Below are 15,155 nucleotides of genomic sequence, written 5' to 3' on the forward strand. Positions count from 1 at the left end.
GTCCTTGAGATTTATAACCTTTTAGTTATAACCACCTCCAGTGAGCATGGGAAAGTAGCAGTGGCAATAAAACAAAGTACACAATTTATAGCAAGCATGGGAAGGTAGTAGCACCAATAAAACAACACGCACAATTTATAGTGAGCATGGGAAAGTAGCAGCGGCAATAAAACAAAATGCACAATTTATAGTGAGCATGGGAAAGTAATAGCAGCAATAAAACAACGTGCACAACTTATAGTTAGTGTAGGAAGTAACAGTGGCAATAAACAACACGCACAATTTAAAGCGAATGTGGGAAAGTAGCAACGCCAATAAAACAAGGCACACAATTTATAGCAAATGTGGGAAAGTAGCAGCAGCAATAAAACAACGCGCACAATTTACAGTGAGCATGGGAAAGTAATGGTGGCGATAAAATAACGAGCACAATTTATAGTGAGCATGGGAAAGTAATGGTGGCAATAAAATAACGAGCACAATTTATAGTGAGCATGGGAAAATAATGGTGGCAATAAAATAACAAGCACAATTTATAGTGAGCATGGGAAAGTAATGGTGGCGATAAAATAACGAGCACAATTTATAGTGAGCATGGGAAAGTAATGGTGGCAATAAAATAACGAGCACAATTTATAGTGAGCATGGGAAAATAATGGTGGCAATAAAATAACAAGCACAATTTATAGTGAGCATGGGAAAGTAATAGCGACAATTAAACAATGCACAATTTATAGCGAGTGTGGGAATGCAGCAGTGGCAATAAAACAACTCGCACAATTTATAGCTGGCGTGGGAAAGTAATAGCGGCAATGAAACACTTACAATTTACAAACAAAATGTCAAAATTCAAAATGTTGATATTGGCAGTCTTGGGAATCTCTCTTTGGCCTGAATCCTATGGCATTTTGAAAAACAGAATATTCTGCCTAGGCACTGCACCTTATCAATGTTAATTTCACTGAGGGAGGAGATTAACATATCAAGTGCCTCTGAGACAACATTAGGATGATTCTACCCTATGGCATCAGTTTAATAACCATATATAAATATATAACCATATAACAATTACAGTATGGAAACAGGCCATTCTGCCCTTCTCATCTGCACCGATTTAAGTGAACTCCACCTAATTGCTACCTGCCCATAACCCTCCAAACCCCTCACATCCATGTACTCATCCAATCTCCTCTTAAATGACAAAATGGACCCTGCTGCAATCACCTCTTCCAGAAGGTCATTCCACTCAGCCACCATTCTCAGAGTGAAGAAGCTTTCTCTTATATTACTTCTAAAGTTTTTCCCCCTAACCCTTAACTTATGACCCCTCATTCCAATCTCTCCTACCCTCAAGGGGAAGAGCCTATTGATATCTACTCTATCTATTCCCCTCATAATTTTATATACCTCTATCAAATCCCCCCTCAACCTGCTACCCTCCAATGAATAAAGACCCAGTCTACTCAATCTTTTTCCGTATTCTAGACACTGCAATCCAGACAACATTTTAGTAAATCTTTTCTGCACCCTCTCTACCTTTTTTATATCCTTCCTATAATTTGGGGACCAGATCTACACACAATATTCCAAACTTGGCCTCACCAATGCCTTGAACAGTCTCAACATCACCTCCCAGCTCCTATATTCTATCCTATGATTTATAAAGGCTAGCATACCAAAAGCCTTCTTCACCACCCTATCTAAATGAGAAACCACTTTCAAAGAAAGATGAACCATTATTCCAAGATCCCTCTGTTCCTCTGCATTCCTCAACACCCTCCCCTTCACTGCATACATCCCATTTTGATTATTCTTCCCAAAATGAAGCACCTCACACTTATCTACATTAAACTCCATCTGCCACCTTTCAGCCCACTCTTCTAATCAGTCCAAATCCTTCTGCAGTCTCTGAAAGCCATCTTCACTATCCACAACTCCTCCTATTTTTGTATCATCCACTCCATCATCCAAATAATTAATGCAAAAAGGACCCAACACCGATCCCTGAGGAACACCGCTCGTCACTGGCCTCCATCCTGACAGACAGATGTCCACTATGACTCTCTTGCGTCATTTGACTATCTCAACATTAATCCCTAGTGCTTGAACCTTCCTCACCAACCTTCCATGTGGAACCTTATGAAAAGTCTTACTGAAATCCAGATAGACTACATCTACTGCTCTACCCTCATCGACCTTTCTAGTCACTTCCTCAAAAAATTCAACAAGATTTGTCAAACATGACCTTCCCCTCACAAACCCATGTTGGGTGTCCTTGATCAATCTCTGCCCCTCTAGATACTTATACATATTATCTCTAAGAATACTTTCCATTAGTTTACCTATCACCGACATCAAACTTACTGGCCGATAATTTCTGAAGCCCTGTTTAAACAGAGGAACCACGTTTGCAACACACCAATCCCGCAGCACCATACCTTCCTCCAGTGACTGTTGAAAAATCACTGTCAGAACCTCTGCTATTTCCTCCCTGACTTCCCTCAATGTCCTGAGGAAAATCCCGTTGGGACCTGGAGACTTATCCATCTTTATATACCTCAGAAGTTCCAACACCCCCTCTTTCCTAATCCCTATCTTTTCCATAATTACCCCTTTTGCCTCGCTTATCCTACTCAATTCCATATCCCTTTCCCTAGTGAATACTGATGAGAAGAATTCATTCAATATCACCCCCATCTCATTTGACTCCTCACGCATTTGTCCGATTCTCTAGTGGACCAATTCTATCCTTCACTCTCCTTTTGCTATTCACATATTTGTAAAAATCCTTTGGATTTACTTTCACCCTGTTCGCTATAAGCCACCTCATACCTTCTTTTCGATTTTCTAATTTCCTTCTTAAGCCTCTTTCTACAATCTATGTATCTTTCAAGCATCTCATCCATACCTTGCTTCCTGTACTTAATGTAGGTCTCCCTTTTATCTCGAACCAACTTCCTAATCTCTCTTGAAAACCATGGCTTTCTTGAACATTTGACCCTGCCTTTTATCCTAACAGGAACATAAAGATTCTGCACCCTCAAAATCTCACTTTTAAATGCCCTCTACCTCCTTCCCAAAAAACAAAAAACAAATCTGTCCAAACCATTCCCTGCAAATCCCTTCTCATTTCATCAAATCTGGCTTTACCCCACTCAAAAACCTTCATCGGACCAGACCTATCCCTTTCCATAATTATGTAATCATCCTCATTACTTCAAATCAAACCATAAATCTGTCATTGTGCACTATTTTTACGAGAAAAAGTTTCTTTTAAAGAAAGGCTTTTAAAAACATTGCAGAATTAAAATCATTGCAGAATTAAAATCCTGCTTAACTCTGAAGACGGTCTTCAATTTATTTAATTGATTCCGTCTATCCTTGCAAATAACCACTGCATCTCTTTCCTCCTGATCCGCTCCAAAGCTCGATAATGTGCTGCAGGAGGATATCATCTATATAATAGGCGATTAACACCTCTGGGGGAAGTTGAATGGGTTGTAAATCACAGGATATTAACTGTGGCAGATAGTGGGACTTTGGAATGTGTTTTGTCTCCTGTCCCAAGTAAATGCTACACCTACACAGTATATGCGTGTGCACACTATACAAGAATAATTTTACATAGCTTAAACTATTCCTGCACATTATATGTGTGTGTATGTGTTATACGAGTGAAAATACGGTAATAATTTCTTTAAAAGCTAATTATTGCCTGGTCACCTTCATACCTTTCAATGGTGGTTTCCCAATCACACCCAACTCTCCTCCTATGCTTTATAATTTTCTTTGTTTTAAGACACAAGATCCAAATTTCACATTGGACAACATCACCCTGTACCTCAGTGTCAGATTTTACCCTCAAAAGTTCTTTGACAATAGCAACTCTTTCTCATTGGTCAAAACAAATGTTTCTACAATTGACAAAATTCTAAAAATGAATGTTAGACTATTACCAGTTGGATGAAGTGACCAGAACTTGTGATATGATGATTAATTAAAGCCAAGAACCATTTTGAAATCTTTTAGCATGTAAGAGGAATTCTATGGGCTTTGATGTTAGGAAAGCCAGAAGTTGAATTGAGGGAAAATGTGATGACCAAAAAAAACGGTAGCACAGATGGAGCTGGAGTAACAGTTGGGCCGCCGCTGGTGCAGACACGTGGAGAGCGGAGAGCAAAGTCATAGCGCTTCTCCATGGGCTCCAACCACCCAGTTTCAATGTAGTCGGCTTTAAATAGCCTGTTAAAGGAGCCAGCAGAGATTTATTCTAAAATCCCATGACTGCGGGGTCTGGGCCCAAGAATGCAGGGCTTATGATTGACTCCAGAAGCTACCTACTGGACCAGCGAGAGACTCAGACTGAAGAACACACAGGCAGCAGGCTGTGGGTAACTCGAGGCTGTTGGTGACTGCGGTCAAAGAACCCATACCAGGCTATGAATTGCTAGATGGTGGCTACCTAAAGGGGTACCAAGAATCAGAATCGAGATGCAAGAGGGTACTAAGGGTGCTGGAGGCTTCCTGATCATCTCAGAGGTTTGGATCTGGTACTCGGGTTGCTGATGGCTTGGACTGAAGGCTGTGTAGCTGCAGAGGCTGCAGGAATGCTGGTGGTGAAGCCATGGACATTCAGTAACTCGGGTGGGGTGGGGGGAAAACGACGCTTTTTTTAACTTCTCTTTCTCTGGCTGGGCAATTTCTACTGATAGCAAATCTTATGGAAGACTAAAGGAAATTTTATGTAATTTCACATTTTCTGTTTTATTACATGACAATAAAATAATCTTGAATCACACTTGAAGAGCATAAAGGATTTGGAGTTCACTAGTGATTGTGATTACATATAGGGACAATAAAAATTACTTTCAGACATTTTAACTGAAGCTAGGACAAAATCACCGCAGAAGTACATGTACTTTAATAAATACAATCAGTTAGTGAACCAATAAAATAGTTGGTTCATAGTCAAATTCTTTATGAATAACACACTTGTTAGTATTACAGAAAATAATTAATGGGTCAAGAGTTGGATTTTGAATTCATTCAGCTCCTATCTCTATTGAATAAAGGGTTTTAGTGAAAAAAGAAAAAATACCATGATCAAGCTGTCCTGCTAGAAGTGCCTTCAGTTCTTTGATCTCCTCCTGATATTCTCTCAGTAAAGCATCCTTTGGGTCTTCGTTAATTCTTGGCTTGTTTCTGATGTTCTTTGCCCTATTGGCGTACCGTAAAGTACTGAGACTTTCATCATAATTATTGTCTGCTGGAGATAGACATGCTACCATCAGAGTTTTGGTGTTACCCCCAAGGGAATCCTGCAACATTCGTGTCAGTTTGGAGTCACGGTATGGAATATGCTTTGATCTGCCATCCACCAATGAAGAAATTACATTCCCAAGCGCTGACAGTGACAGATTGATTTTAGTCGCCTCTTTTAGCCGATCTCCAGTTGCGCCAGTTTTTGCCTGTCTTTCACTTCCTGCCAAGTCGACCAAGTTTAATTTGCCTACACGGATGTGGTCTTTCCCATTGTCATCTGCAAGACAAATAAAACCATGCATTTTTCCTGCAATTATTTTTCTCCATCAAGATGCTGATTTGCCTTTTGTGTACAGTAATTTATTAAGTGAGGCAATATAATCGGTTATTAACAGTGTGGGGAATCACTGGCAACAGTGTAGTTAATTATCCATCCCCAGATGGTGTGAGATACAACCCAGGAGTTAGGTAGCCAATTTCACAGGGCAATTAATTATTGACCAAATTAGTCAGTGGAGCTGCATGACAGGATTTCTTTCATAGCAGGCACAACGAAATAGCAATAAAAATACTTCCATTGGCACACAACAACCTTTTACTTTCAGATTCCTGATCTGTCATGGGTAAATTGTCGATGTCGCAGAACAGCCCTGAAGACTCAAGGAATTGATAATCCCTGCAGTTAACTTAAGACATCTTAAACAGGGCATTAGCCTTGTTCACTTACAACAATTCTGTTAATAGAAGAATTGCAAATGGGATTAAATGGGTGTTTGGAATGTCAAATGATGAAATCCCCATTAGTCAAACAAGAATTGACATCTGTGATAGGATTTGAATATTTGCTTCATTACTCGGATACATAAGTAATCAGAACACTGCCATACCTGCAGAATTCTTCAAAGTTGTGAAAAATATATTTTCCACTCAGTCAGCATAAATTATTTGCAGAAAAGGTAGACCCAAGTTCAATGCAGAGCAAACAAAACCCACATCAGCCGAACAAGTCACTAATTGTGATCTTAATTCCAATTTAAGTGCATTTTTTTGTTCTCAACTCAGGTCTACTAAAAAGTTGATTAATAGTATTCTAAACAGCTCCATTACCTTCAGTAAACCAAGGAGATTTCTATCAAAACAGCTGGAGCTGGATTTAAACCAAAATATACTTAATATATTACCCAATTCATCCAATTGAGCCTGCAATTGAGACTTGTACAACATCGTGTCGGTTGAGTTTCAGTTCGTTCTGTTTGTGAGAAGTATCTCAGCTCCTTAAAGTGATGTCAAATTTGCATAACACAATTTTAAAAATAGGTGCATCCTTATCTTTACCCAGATACAAACTGTTTGACTGGCAAAAATTTTAAAAGTTGTCAAACTGGAGATATATAGGATGCTGAAATCAGAAACCAAACTCAATCTGCTGGATAAACTCGGCAGCTGAGTCCTGATGAAGAATTTCAACTTGAAACATCGGCCTTTCTTTTTCTCCCACTGATGCTGAACTCCTCCAGAAAATGGACGTGAACTTAAATGACAGCTTTATTATAACATCATAAATATTTAATTCAAAAAAGTTATTTTGAGTCTAAAGATGATTCAAAACAGTGAAAAGAACAGACTTTGCTAAGCATTTAAAATTGATGGCATGCTTTAAATGTATTTGGTATGTTAGAAGGCACATCATGTAAGCATGCATTGACGATGTCATTCATTAAAGTAGATAAGAAAGATCATCTGCAAAAAATATCTTTGCGAGGGCAATTACTACACAGACGGAAATATTAGAATCAGTATGTTAAGAGGGATCACACAACTGCTAATCTCTTCAAACAGTGGAATTAGCAAAGTGTTTAAAGTGCAAAAAAACAAAATAAGATGATAAAATGCAGTCATTGGTGAACGGCTCATTTGTTGTTAAATTGCTATGACTAAGTTTAACTTAGGGGTTGATCAAATACGAGGATTAGAATGTTGTAGAATACACTTTGATCTGTAAAAAAATGTGGATAGGGTGTGGAAAGATCCTTCTCATTTAATGAATCTAGTCAGTAGGTGCTTTTAAACTGCTGCACCCGGGTAGTTCTCCTGGGACCCAGGTGTGTTTAATGGGTCGCAGGTGCTCCCAGCACCTTTCAACCTGCAGGGGGATCGCCCCATTAAATTGCCAACCCGTTGATTTAAGGAGGAATCACGCCCAAGACACGCAGCGAGTGATGAATCATGCACTCACCAGATGAAATGAAGCAAAAGATGTTAACCTTGCTCTTCATGAGAAGCACATTTAAACCACGTTATAATGTCCTCTTTCCTGACCTGCACTGCTGGTTCCTCCTCTACATTTGAACTTGGTGCCAGATGCTGCCCGGTGATGCATGCACACAAGCACTGACGTCACCAGAATAATCGAGTCAGCCATTTTTTGTTTTCAAGCTGCCAGTGTAGGACAGGGACCTGGTTGATTTAGGAGCACGCTGTCTGGGTCGGATTCTTTCAAGCTGCCTTGTGAGTGGGGCGCTAACCGGTTAACCCCATTTTAAAAGGCAGCTTGAAAGCGTCTACTATTAGCATACAGTGGTACTCCTGTAAGGAGTTTGCACATTCTCCCTGTGTCAGCGTGGGTTTCTTCCGGGTGCTCCAGTTTCCTCCCACCTCTCCAAACCATAATTTTCTCCAACTCAAAAGAAACTACTGAGCTATCAATGAAAGAAGATCATCAAAATGGGTAAGACATTGTGTACGGGATTGGGCAATAACATACTGTGTTGTTTGATCATTGCATTCCACAAATGCCAGCTATTTCACCATATGAAGTACTACACGACTCTTTATTCTACAAGGTACTAAGATGTGAGTAACTGATGGAGATGTCAAACATACTATCTTACTATTTCTTGTCCTTTTAAAAAGATAGTGAATGAGGTCATTCAGCCCATCAAGTCCATGTTGGCTTGCAGAGCATTCACATCAGTCCCATTCCCTTACCTATTTCCCTTAAACCCATTCCTCTTTCCCATTGAGCAAATAAAATCCAGGTGTGTGTACGGGATGCTGGTGGCTGCTAGTCCGTTTGTATGCCATTTTACAATGATAAAGGAGGTGATCAATAAGTGAGGGAACAAATAAAAGGGATGCTTACAAGATATTTTGAAGGACAGAAGTGACTCAAAGGAACTAGATATACGAAAGGACTAAGATAAGGGCATATCATTACCTACTATACTACAATTCAGACCTTTACTGTGCTGCACACACTCTACCAACTCAGTAAGAAGGCTTGCCTCAAAGGATCCCTCCCATTTAAAGGTAAAGGTTTCATTACTGTCATGTAATATTACATTTACAATGTAACATGCATGAAATTCTTTAACAAGAGAGTCGTCACTTTGTCAAGCGCCCCTCACAGAAATGAACAAACTTGCGACCCCTGGTTTACAAGGCCAGTGTTCTAATCATTGACCTATCGGAACCTCAATAATGAGTCATCATTAGCTTACCACGGTGAGCATAGCGGTCAGCGCAACCCTACTACTGCACCAGCGACCAGGGTTTGAATCCAGCGCTGTCTGTAAAGAGTTTGTGCATTCTCCCCATGTCTGCATGGGTTTCCTCCCACCTTTCAAAACATACACAGGTTGTAGGTTAATTGGGATATTTGGGCAGCGGCTTCTTGGGCCAGAAAGGTCTGTTCATGCTACATGTCTACATTTAAAATGTAATTACCTGCTTGCGAGGCAGAAGAAAAGTGATAGTTGATGACTTTCAAAGTGGTTACATGGGTGGCTATAAAAATGACACGAATGGAGTTTGAGGGTTCCAGCTATAACCTTAACAGGAGGAAGCTATTGATTTTTTTTTAAGCATTGAAAGCAAGTGTGCATAGATTCATTACAATTAGTCATTTCTGAGACAACACCCTCCCAATTGCCAATTCACTTCTGCTCGGGATGACCTTCTGGCATCCCTGCTGTAAGGCAGCTTCCCTTTCCTCAAGGATGGGTGGGGAGAAGGGCAAAATGCTACCCAAATCTTTGAGCTGGGACTGGGAAAGACACTTTCCAGACAGAGTACATGACCACAGTCTAAAATTGTTGCCTGCACTTTCACACGGTTTACAGTATTCTGAACAATGCCAAGTCCTAGTTTCAGTCACTCCCACAAAATGCTATCACACAAAGTCCATAAGAACAACAATGGGTTTTGAATGAAGGGTTTAGAACCAGTGGTTATCAACCTTTTTCTTTCCACTATGCCATAGTGCTCTGTGCTTAGTAAGTGATGGCTTAAGGTGGGATGTGAGTGGGAAGGGAAGGTTGAGAATTACTGCTCTAGACCCAATTTTTATTGAAATTATTTTGCTTGAGAAAAATTGTCATTAGCCCATTTCCTTTGGAGTTATGAAACCATCCACACAATGAGTCAATTAGGTACAATTAAAACAGTGGTTTTCAACCTTTTTCTTTCCACCCATATATCACCTTAAGCCATCCCTTACTAATCACAGAGCACCAATGGAAGAGGGAATACTTGAAGTGGTATGTGAGTGGAAAGAAAAAGGTTGAGAATCACTGGTTTAGACCATCTTTGGCATTAAAGTCTCCACTTAAACTGACTACTGCTAGATAATCCAATGTATCAATTTTTCCCCAAGTTTTGTTATTTTCTTTAATTTTCCATTATTATTGCTACCAATGTCTGTATTCCATTATATGTTCCATAACATCTAGACACCCACCAGATACTTCAGTGAAATCATCTGCCTAACTTCCATTTCAATTATGGGTCAGATACTCAACCCCCATTAGAATAGTCTAGACTATTCTGTCATTCTCACCTGCTCCACCATTCAATGGGATCACGGTTGATCTTCCACTTTAGCACAATTTCCCTACACCAATCCCACCTTTAATCCACAATGTCTGAAAATACAGTCTTGATTGCACTCAGCAACTGAGCCTCCACAACATGCTGGATAGATAATCCTGAAGATTTTCCACCCTCTAGATAAAGGAATATCTTATCTCTATCCTGCAAGGCCAACAGCTTATTTTGAGACTGTGACCCCTGGTTCTGGACAAGTTAACCATGTGAAACATTATCCCTGCATCTACCTCATTGACCCTTGATACCCAATCCTCCTTGATTCCAGTCAATTGACCAACAATGTCCTTGATTTCATTGCAGTAACCTCTTCTATAATCTCCACAATGACAGAACATTGCACAAGTGGGTCTCATTGAGACCTACATGAGTGAATTCTCAATGTGACTTCTTACAGGACACAGAGGCAATGAAAAGATGGAGAGCAAGAAGAAAGTGGACGGTTTCATAACTCCAAAGGAAATGGGCCAATGACAATTTTCCTGAAAAATCAGGAGAGGGCAGTGTTTGTATCATCATCTCCGTGGTGCATGTCCCAGTCCTGCCCCCCACCACCCCCACCCCCAACCTGGAACACTTGGCGATCAAGGGCCACTCATTCTATCTGTTGGGGGAGTTCAGCACCATCACCCCAGGCTAATGTCAGGCTGGCACTGGAGGGACTGACCATAGTGATTAACAGCCACGAGACACCACAATTTGATACCTTCCCGATCATTGTAGGAGACTATAATCAGGCCAACCTGAAGAAGTCTCTGACAAACTATCATCAACACGTCATACGTCAGACCAGGGGAGCCAACACACTCGACCACTGCTGCACCACCATGAAGAGCGCATACCAATCCGTACCATGTCCGCACTTCGGCAAGTCTGATCACTTAGCTGTATTTCTACTCCCGGCATACAAGCAGAGACTGAAGACCACAGCACCAGTAGTGAAGATAGAGAAAGTATGGTCAAGGGAGGCAGAGGAGTATCTGCAGGACTGCCTTGAATCGGTGGGTGGGAACATATTGAAGAACTCATCCACAGACTTGAATGAATATGCAGCAACAGGAATCATTGACTTCATCAAGACCTGTGTGGACGAGTGTGTGCCCAGGCACACATACCAGGTGTTCCCCAAACAGAAGCCCTGGATGAATCAGAGGATTCGCAACCTGCTGAAGGTGAGAACAAGGGCATTTAAGGCCAGGGATCTAGATCTCTGCAAGAAGACTAAGTATGACCTGCAGAAGGCCAAAGTGACAATTTCTGAGGAAGCTAGAGACAGATACATTCCAAGTGCAGGACATTACAGCCTACAAAATGAGGGTGAACACCATAGGGGCTGTGATGCTTCATTACCCAATGAGCTGAACACCTTCTATGACTGCTTTGAGAAGAACCAAATAATGCCTACTAGAATCCCTGCAGAGGAGCCTGTATTATCTGTCTCTGAGAACAATGTTAGAACATCATTCAAGAGGGTGAACCCTCGCAAGGCATTAAGCCCTGATGGCATACCTGGCAGGGTACTGAAAATTGCACGAATCAACTAGCCGGAGTGTTCACAGACATTTTCAACCTCTCATTTCTGTGGTCAGAGGTCCCAACCTACTTCAAAAGAACATCAATCATCCTGGTGCTCAAGAAGACTATCGCCCAGTAGCATTAACTTCTACTGCGAAGAAATGCTTTGAGAAGCTGGTTGTGGCCAGAATTAACATGCACCTCAGCAAAGATCTGAACCCACTGCAATTTGTCCATCACCACAATCCCTCCACACAGCTCTGGATCACCTCAAAAACACCAACTCATACATACGGCTACTCTTCATCGACTACAGCCTTCAAAACTATTATTCCCTCAATGTCAGTCAAGAAGCTACATTCACTGGGCCTCTGTACTCCCTCTGCAACAGGATCCTTGACTATCTCAATGAAAACCACAGTCAGTACGAATTGGAAGCAACATCTCCTCCTCACTGATTATCAATGCAGACACACCCAAGGATGCATGCTTAGCCCTCTCTTGTACTCATTATATACGAACAACTGTGTGACCAGGTACAATTCCAATTTCATCTACAAGTTTGCCCATGACACCAGTTGTCAGCAGAATCACAAATGGCAATGAGGAAGCGTCCAGGAGGGAGATAGACCAGCCGTTGAATGGTTAATAACAACCTTGCACTTAATATTTGCAAAACCAAGGAGATAATTGTGGACTTCAGGAGGAAGTCAGGGGAACACGACCTAGTTTTCATTGAGGGCTCAGTAGTGGAGAGGGTCAAGAACTTTAATTTCCTGGGTGTTAACATCTCCGAGGATTTGTCCTGGAGCCTTTATGTTGATGCAATCACAAAGGAGGATCGCCAGAAGCTATATTTTGTGAGTTGTCTGAGGAGATTTGGTATGTCACCAAAGATTCTCAGAAATTTCCACAGGTGTACCATGGAGAGCATTTTGGCTGGTTACATCACTGGGCCTCCAATTCTCAGGACAAGAATAAACTCCAGAGGCTTGTTAACTTGGCCTTCAACATCACAGGTACCAGACTTCACTCCATCAAGGACATCTACATGAGGCGGTGTCTTAAAAAAGCAGCCTCTGACCTCAAAGACCCCCACCTCCCAGGCCATGCTCTCTTTACTCTGCTACCATCGGGAGATACAGGAGCCTAAAGACAAGTACTCAATAGCACAGGGACAGCTTCTTCCCCACTGCCATCAGATTCCAGAATGGTCAATGAACCAAAGACACTGCCTTACTTTTCGTGCACTACCATTTTAATTTTTTTAAATATATTAGTGATGTAAGATGTTTGCACTGTGATGCTGCGCAAAACACAAAATTTCACAACTTGTTCATGTCAATAAATTCTGATACTGATTTCATGTGAAAATATGCGGTTAAGAGATCAGAAAGTGCGAGTTAAAGACCAGAAAGATAAAGAGGAAAGCACATATCAAAGAAAAATATATTTTATTTACTTAAGAGAAATAGGATTTGTTTTAATTTTAGGAGAAAGAATTGTAACATGTGAACTTTATTCAAATATTTCAGGAAAAAATCTATTGAAAACATTAAGTATTTGTTCACCCAAGTTTTTTAAATTACTAACCTATTGAGCACATCTCCAAGTGAATGATGAATATAGAATGAGAACGCGATGAATCTTTGTTCATGAGGGTGTATCCCACAGCTCGATTGCCCCAGCCAATATCCATAATTTTTTCACACTCTGTGACACTGTGCACAGTGTGCATGGAGAGATCTTTCACATAAATACCCTTTTCTGGATGCTCCTTGAGCTATAATCAGAACCACAAGATAAACAAGTTATAAACTGCGGGTTACCTCTACTTCATTCCATAAAACTAAATAAATTGGTGATGGTTTGCAATATTAACATTTTAAATGAAATTAAGTACGTTTTTTTTTTAAATTCTCTGATATTCTCCCTTTTTCTCTTGAATATTCCATTTCTTGCAGTACTAATGATGAAGGAAGAAATGTGCATTTAAATAGCAACTTCAAGACATTCCAAAACACTCTTTAGAAAATTGAATAATTTAAAAGTACATCTGAAAAACATCACCTCCAATTATGCAATTATACCTCTGTTCTAAATTGAATTAGGATAAGCTAATAAAGTCACTTATGCATCATTTAATTCAGCATCAGGTGTAGAAAGGCTATTTGACTATAGGCAACATCACCAACAAGCACAAGCCATTCTTCACCAAATGTGCACATGCACATCCTATTCCAGCAAGATCACTGGTTAATGTTTAGCAAAATTATGCTAAAGTGAACTATTAGTGTGAATCCTTATGATTCTTTAGTACGAAAGTCAGGATTATTTTTCATTGTCTGAGATGACAGGATTGAGGATTGCAAAAATCAGAGTGGCGCAGTTAGTGCAGCGGTTCAAATCCAATACTGACTGTAAGGAGTTTGTAAATTCTCCCCTTGTCTGCGTGGGTTTCCTCTGGGCACTCCAGTTCCCTCCCACCCTTCAAAATGTATCAGGGTTGTAGGTTAATTTTGGTATCAGGAGCTCATGGACCAGAAGGGCCTGTTACCATGCTGTATGTCTAAATTTAAAAATTTTAATTTATAAAGCTGCAAATCAGATCAGTCAACTGTAAATAGTTTTTGGAACCAATAAATGAGAAATGAGAGCATAGATCAGTATGTGGAATTCTCCCATAACAGAGACTTGTTACGGGAGAATTCAACTTCCCAAATATTGACTGACACCTCCTAAATACAAGAGGGATAGATGGGGCAGAATTTCTCAGATGTGTGCAAGATGTATTCCTGACACAGTGGGTGGACCAACTGACTAGAGGAGAGGCCTTACTGGATCCAGTACTGGGTAATGAGTGCATTTGCTGTGATTGTAGTAAACACACTGAAATGCTGGAGGAACTCAGCTGGTCTTTTCAGCATCTATAGGAGACAAAGATATATTGCTGACGTTTCAGTCCTGATCCCTTCTTCAAGGAAGAAAAAAAAAAATCAGGAAAGGCAGAATCAGTAAATCTCAGAATATTCAAACAATGAGGGAGGAATCCTGACCAACAAAAGGTATTAATTGAATATAAGGGACTACGTGAAAATTTATTATGTCTGAGATGACAGGGAGGGGTGGGGTTTAATAAAAGCCAGATAAGTCAATGTTAATGCTATGTGGTTGGAGGGTGCCCAATTGGAATATGAGGTGTTGATGAGGGCAATGAACCCGGTCAAGCGACAGACCCTCTCAGTGGAAGAGCATTTCAGCACAAAGTAATATGGAAGATGTTTTGGGACCACGTGTGGGGTTCTGGATAGGTTTGTTCCACTGAAACGGGGAAAAAATGGGAGGAAAAGGGAACCGTGGTTGGGGAAAAAATGTGAGGCAGCTAATTAAGAGAAAGAACAAAACATATAGTTGATTTAGGAAGTGAAAAAAAAACCAGGAAGAGCTCATGAGAATGATATGGTTGCCAGAAAAGAACTTAAGTAAGGACTGAG

General features: G+C 40.5%; 1 protein-coding gene across 4 annotated transcripts in view; it reads right to left on the bottom strand.

The window, feature by feature from the left end:
• The window catches only part of kif17 (kinesin family member 17), a 101,286-nt gene that overhangs the window by 45,085 nt on the left and 41,046 nt on the right, over positions 1 to 15,155 (bottom strand). For all 4 annotated transcript variants that reach the window (XR_011351844.1, XM_069919062.1, XM_069919064.1 and 1 more), the window contains exons 4-5: positions 13,255 to 13,444; positions 5,099 to 5,539 (exon numbers count right to left, since the gene is read on the bottom strand). Coding sequence is in view for 3 of the 4 variants with exons in the window: in XM_069919062.1 (XP_069775163.1) it covers positions 5,099 to 5,539; positions 13,255 to 13,444 (631 nt within the window). In the remaining variant the exon portion in view is untranslated. The remainder of the gene's footprint in view (positions 1 to 5,098; positions 5,540 to 13,254; positions 13,445 to 15,155) is intronic.

Source organism: Narcine bancroftii, chromosome 2, assembly GCF_036971445.1.
Source record: "Narcine bancroftii isolate sNarBan1 chromosome 2, sNarBan1.hap1, whole genome shotgun sequence".
NCBI classification, from domain to species: Eukaryota; Metazoa; Chordata; class Chondrichthyes; order Torpediniformes; family Narcinidae; genus Narcine; species Narcine bancroftii.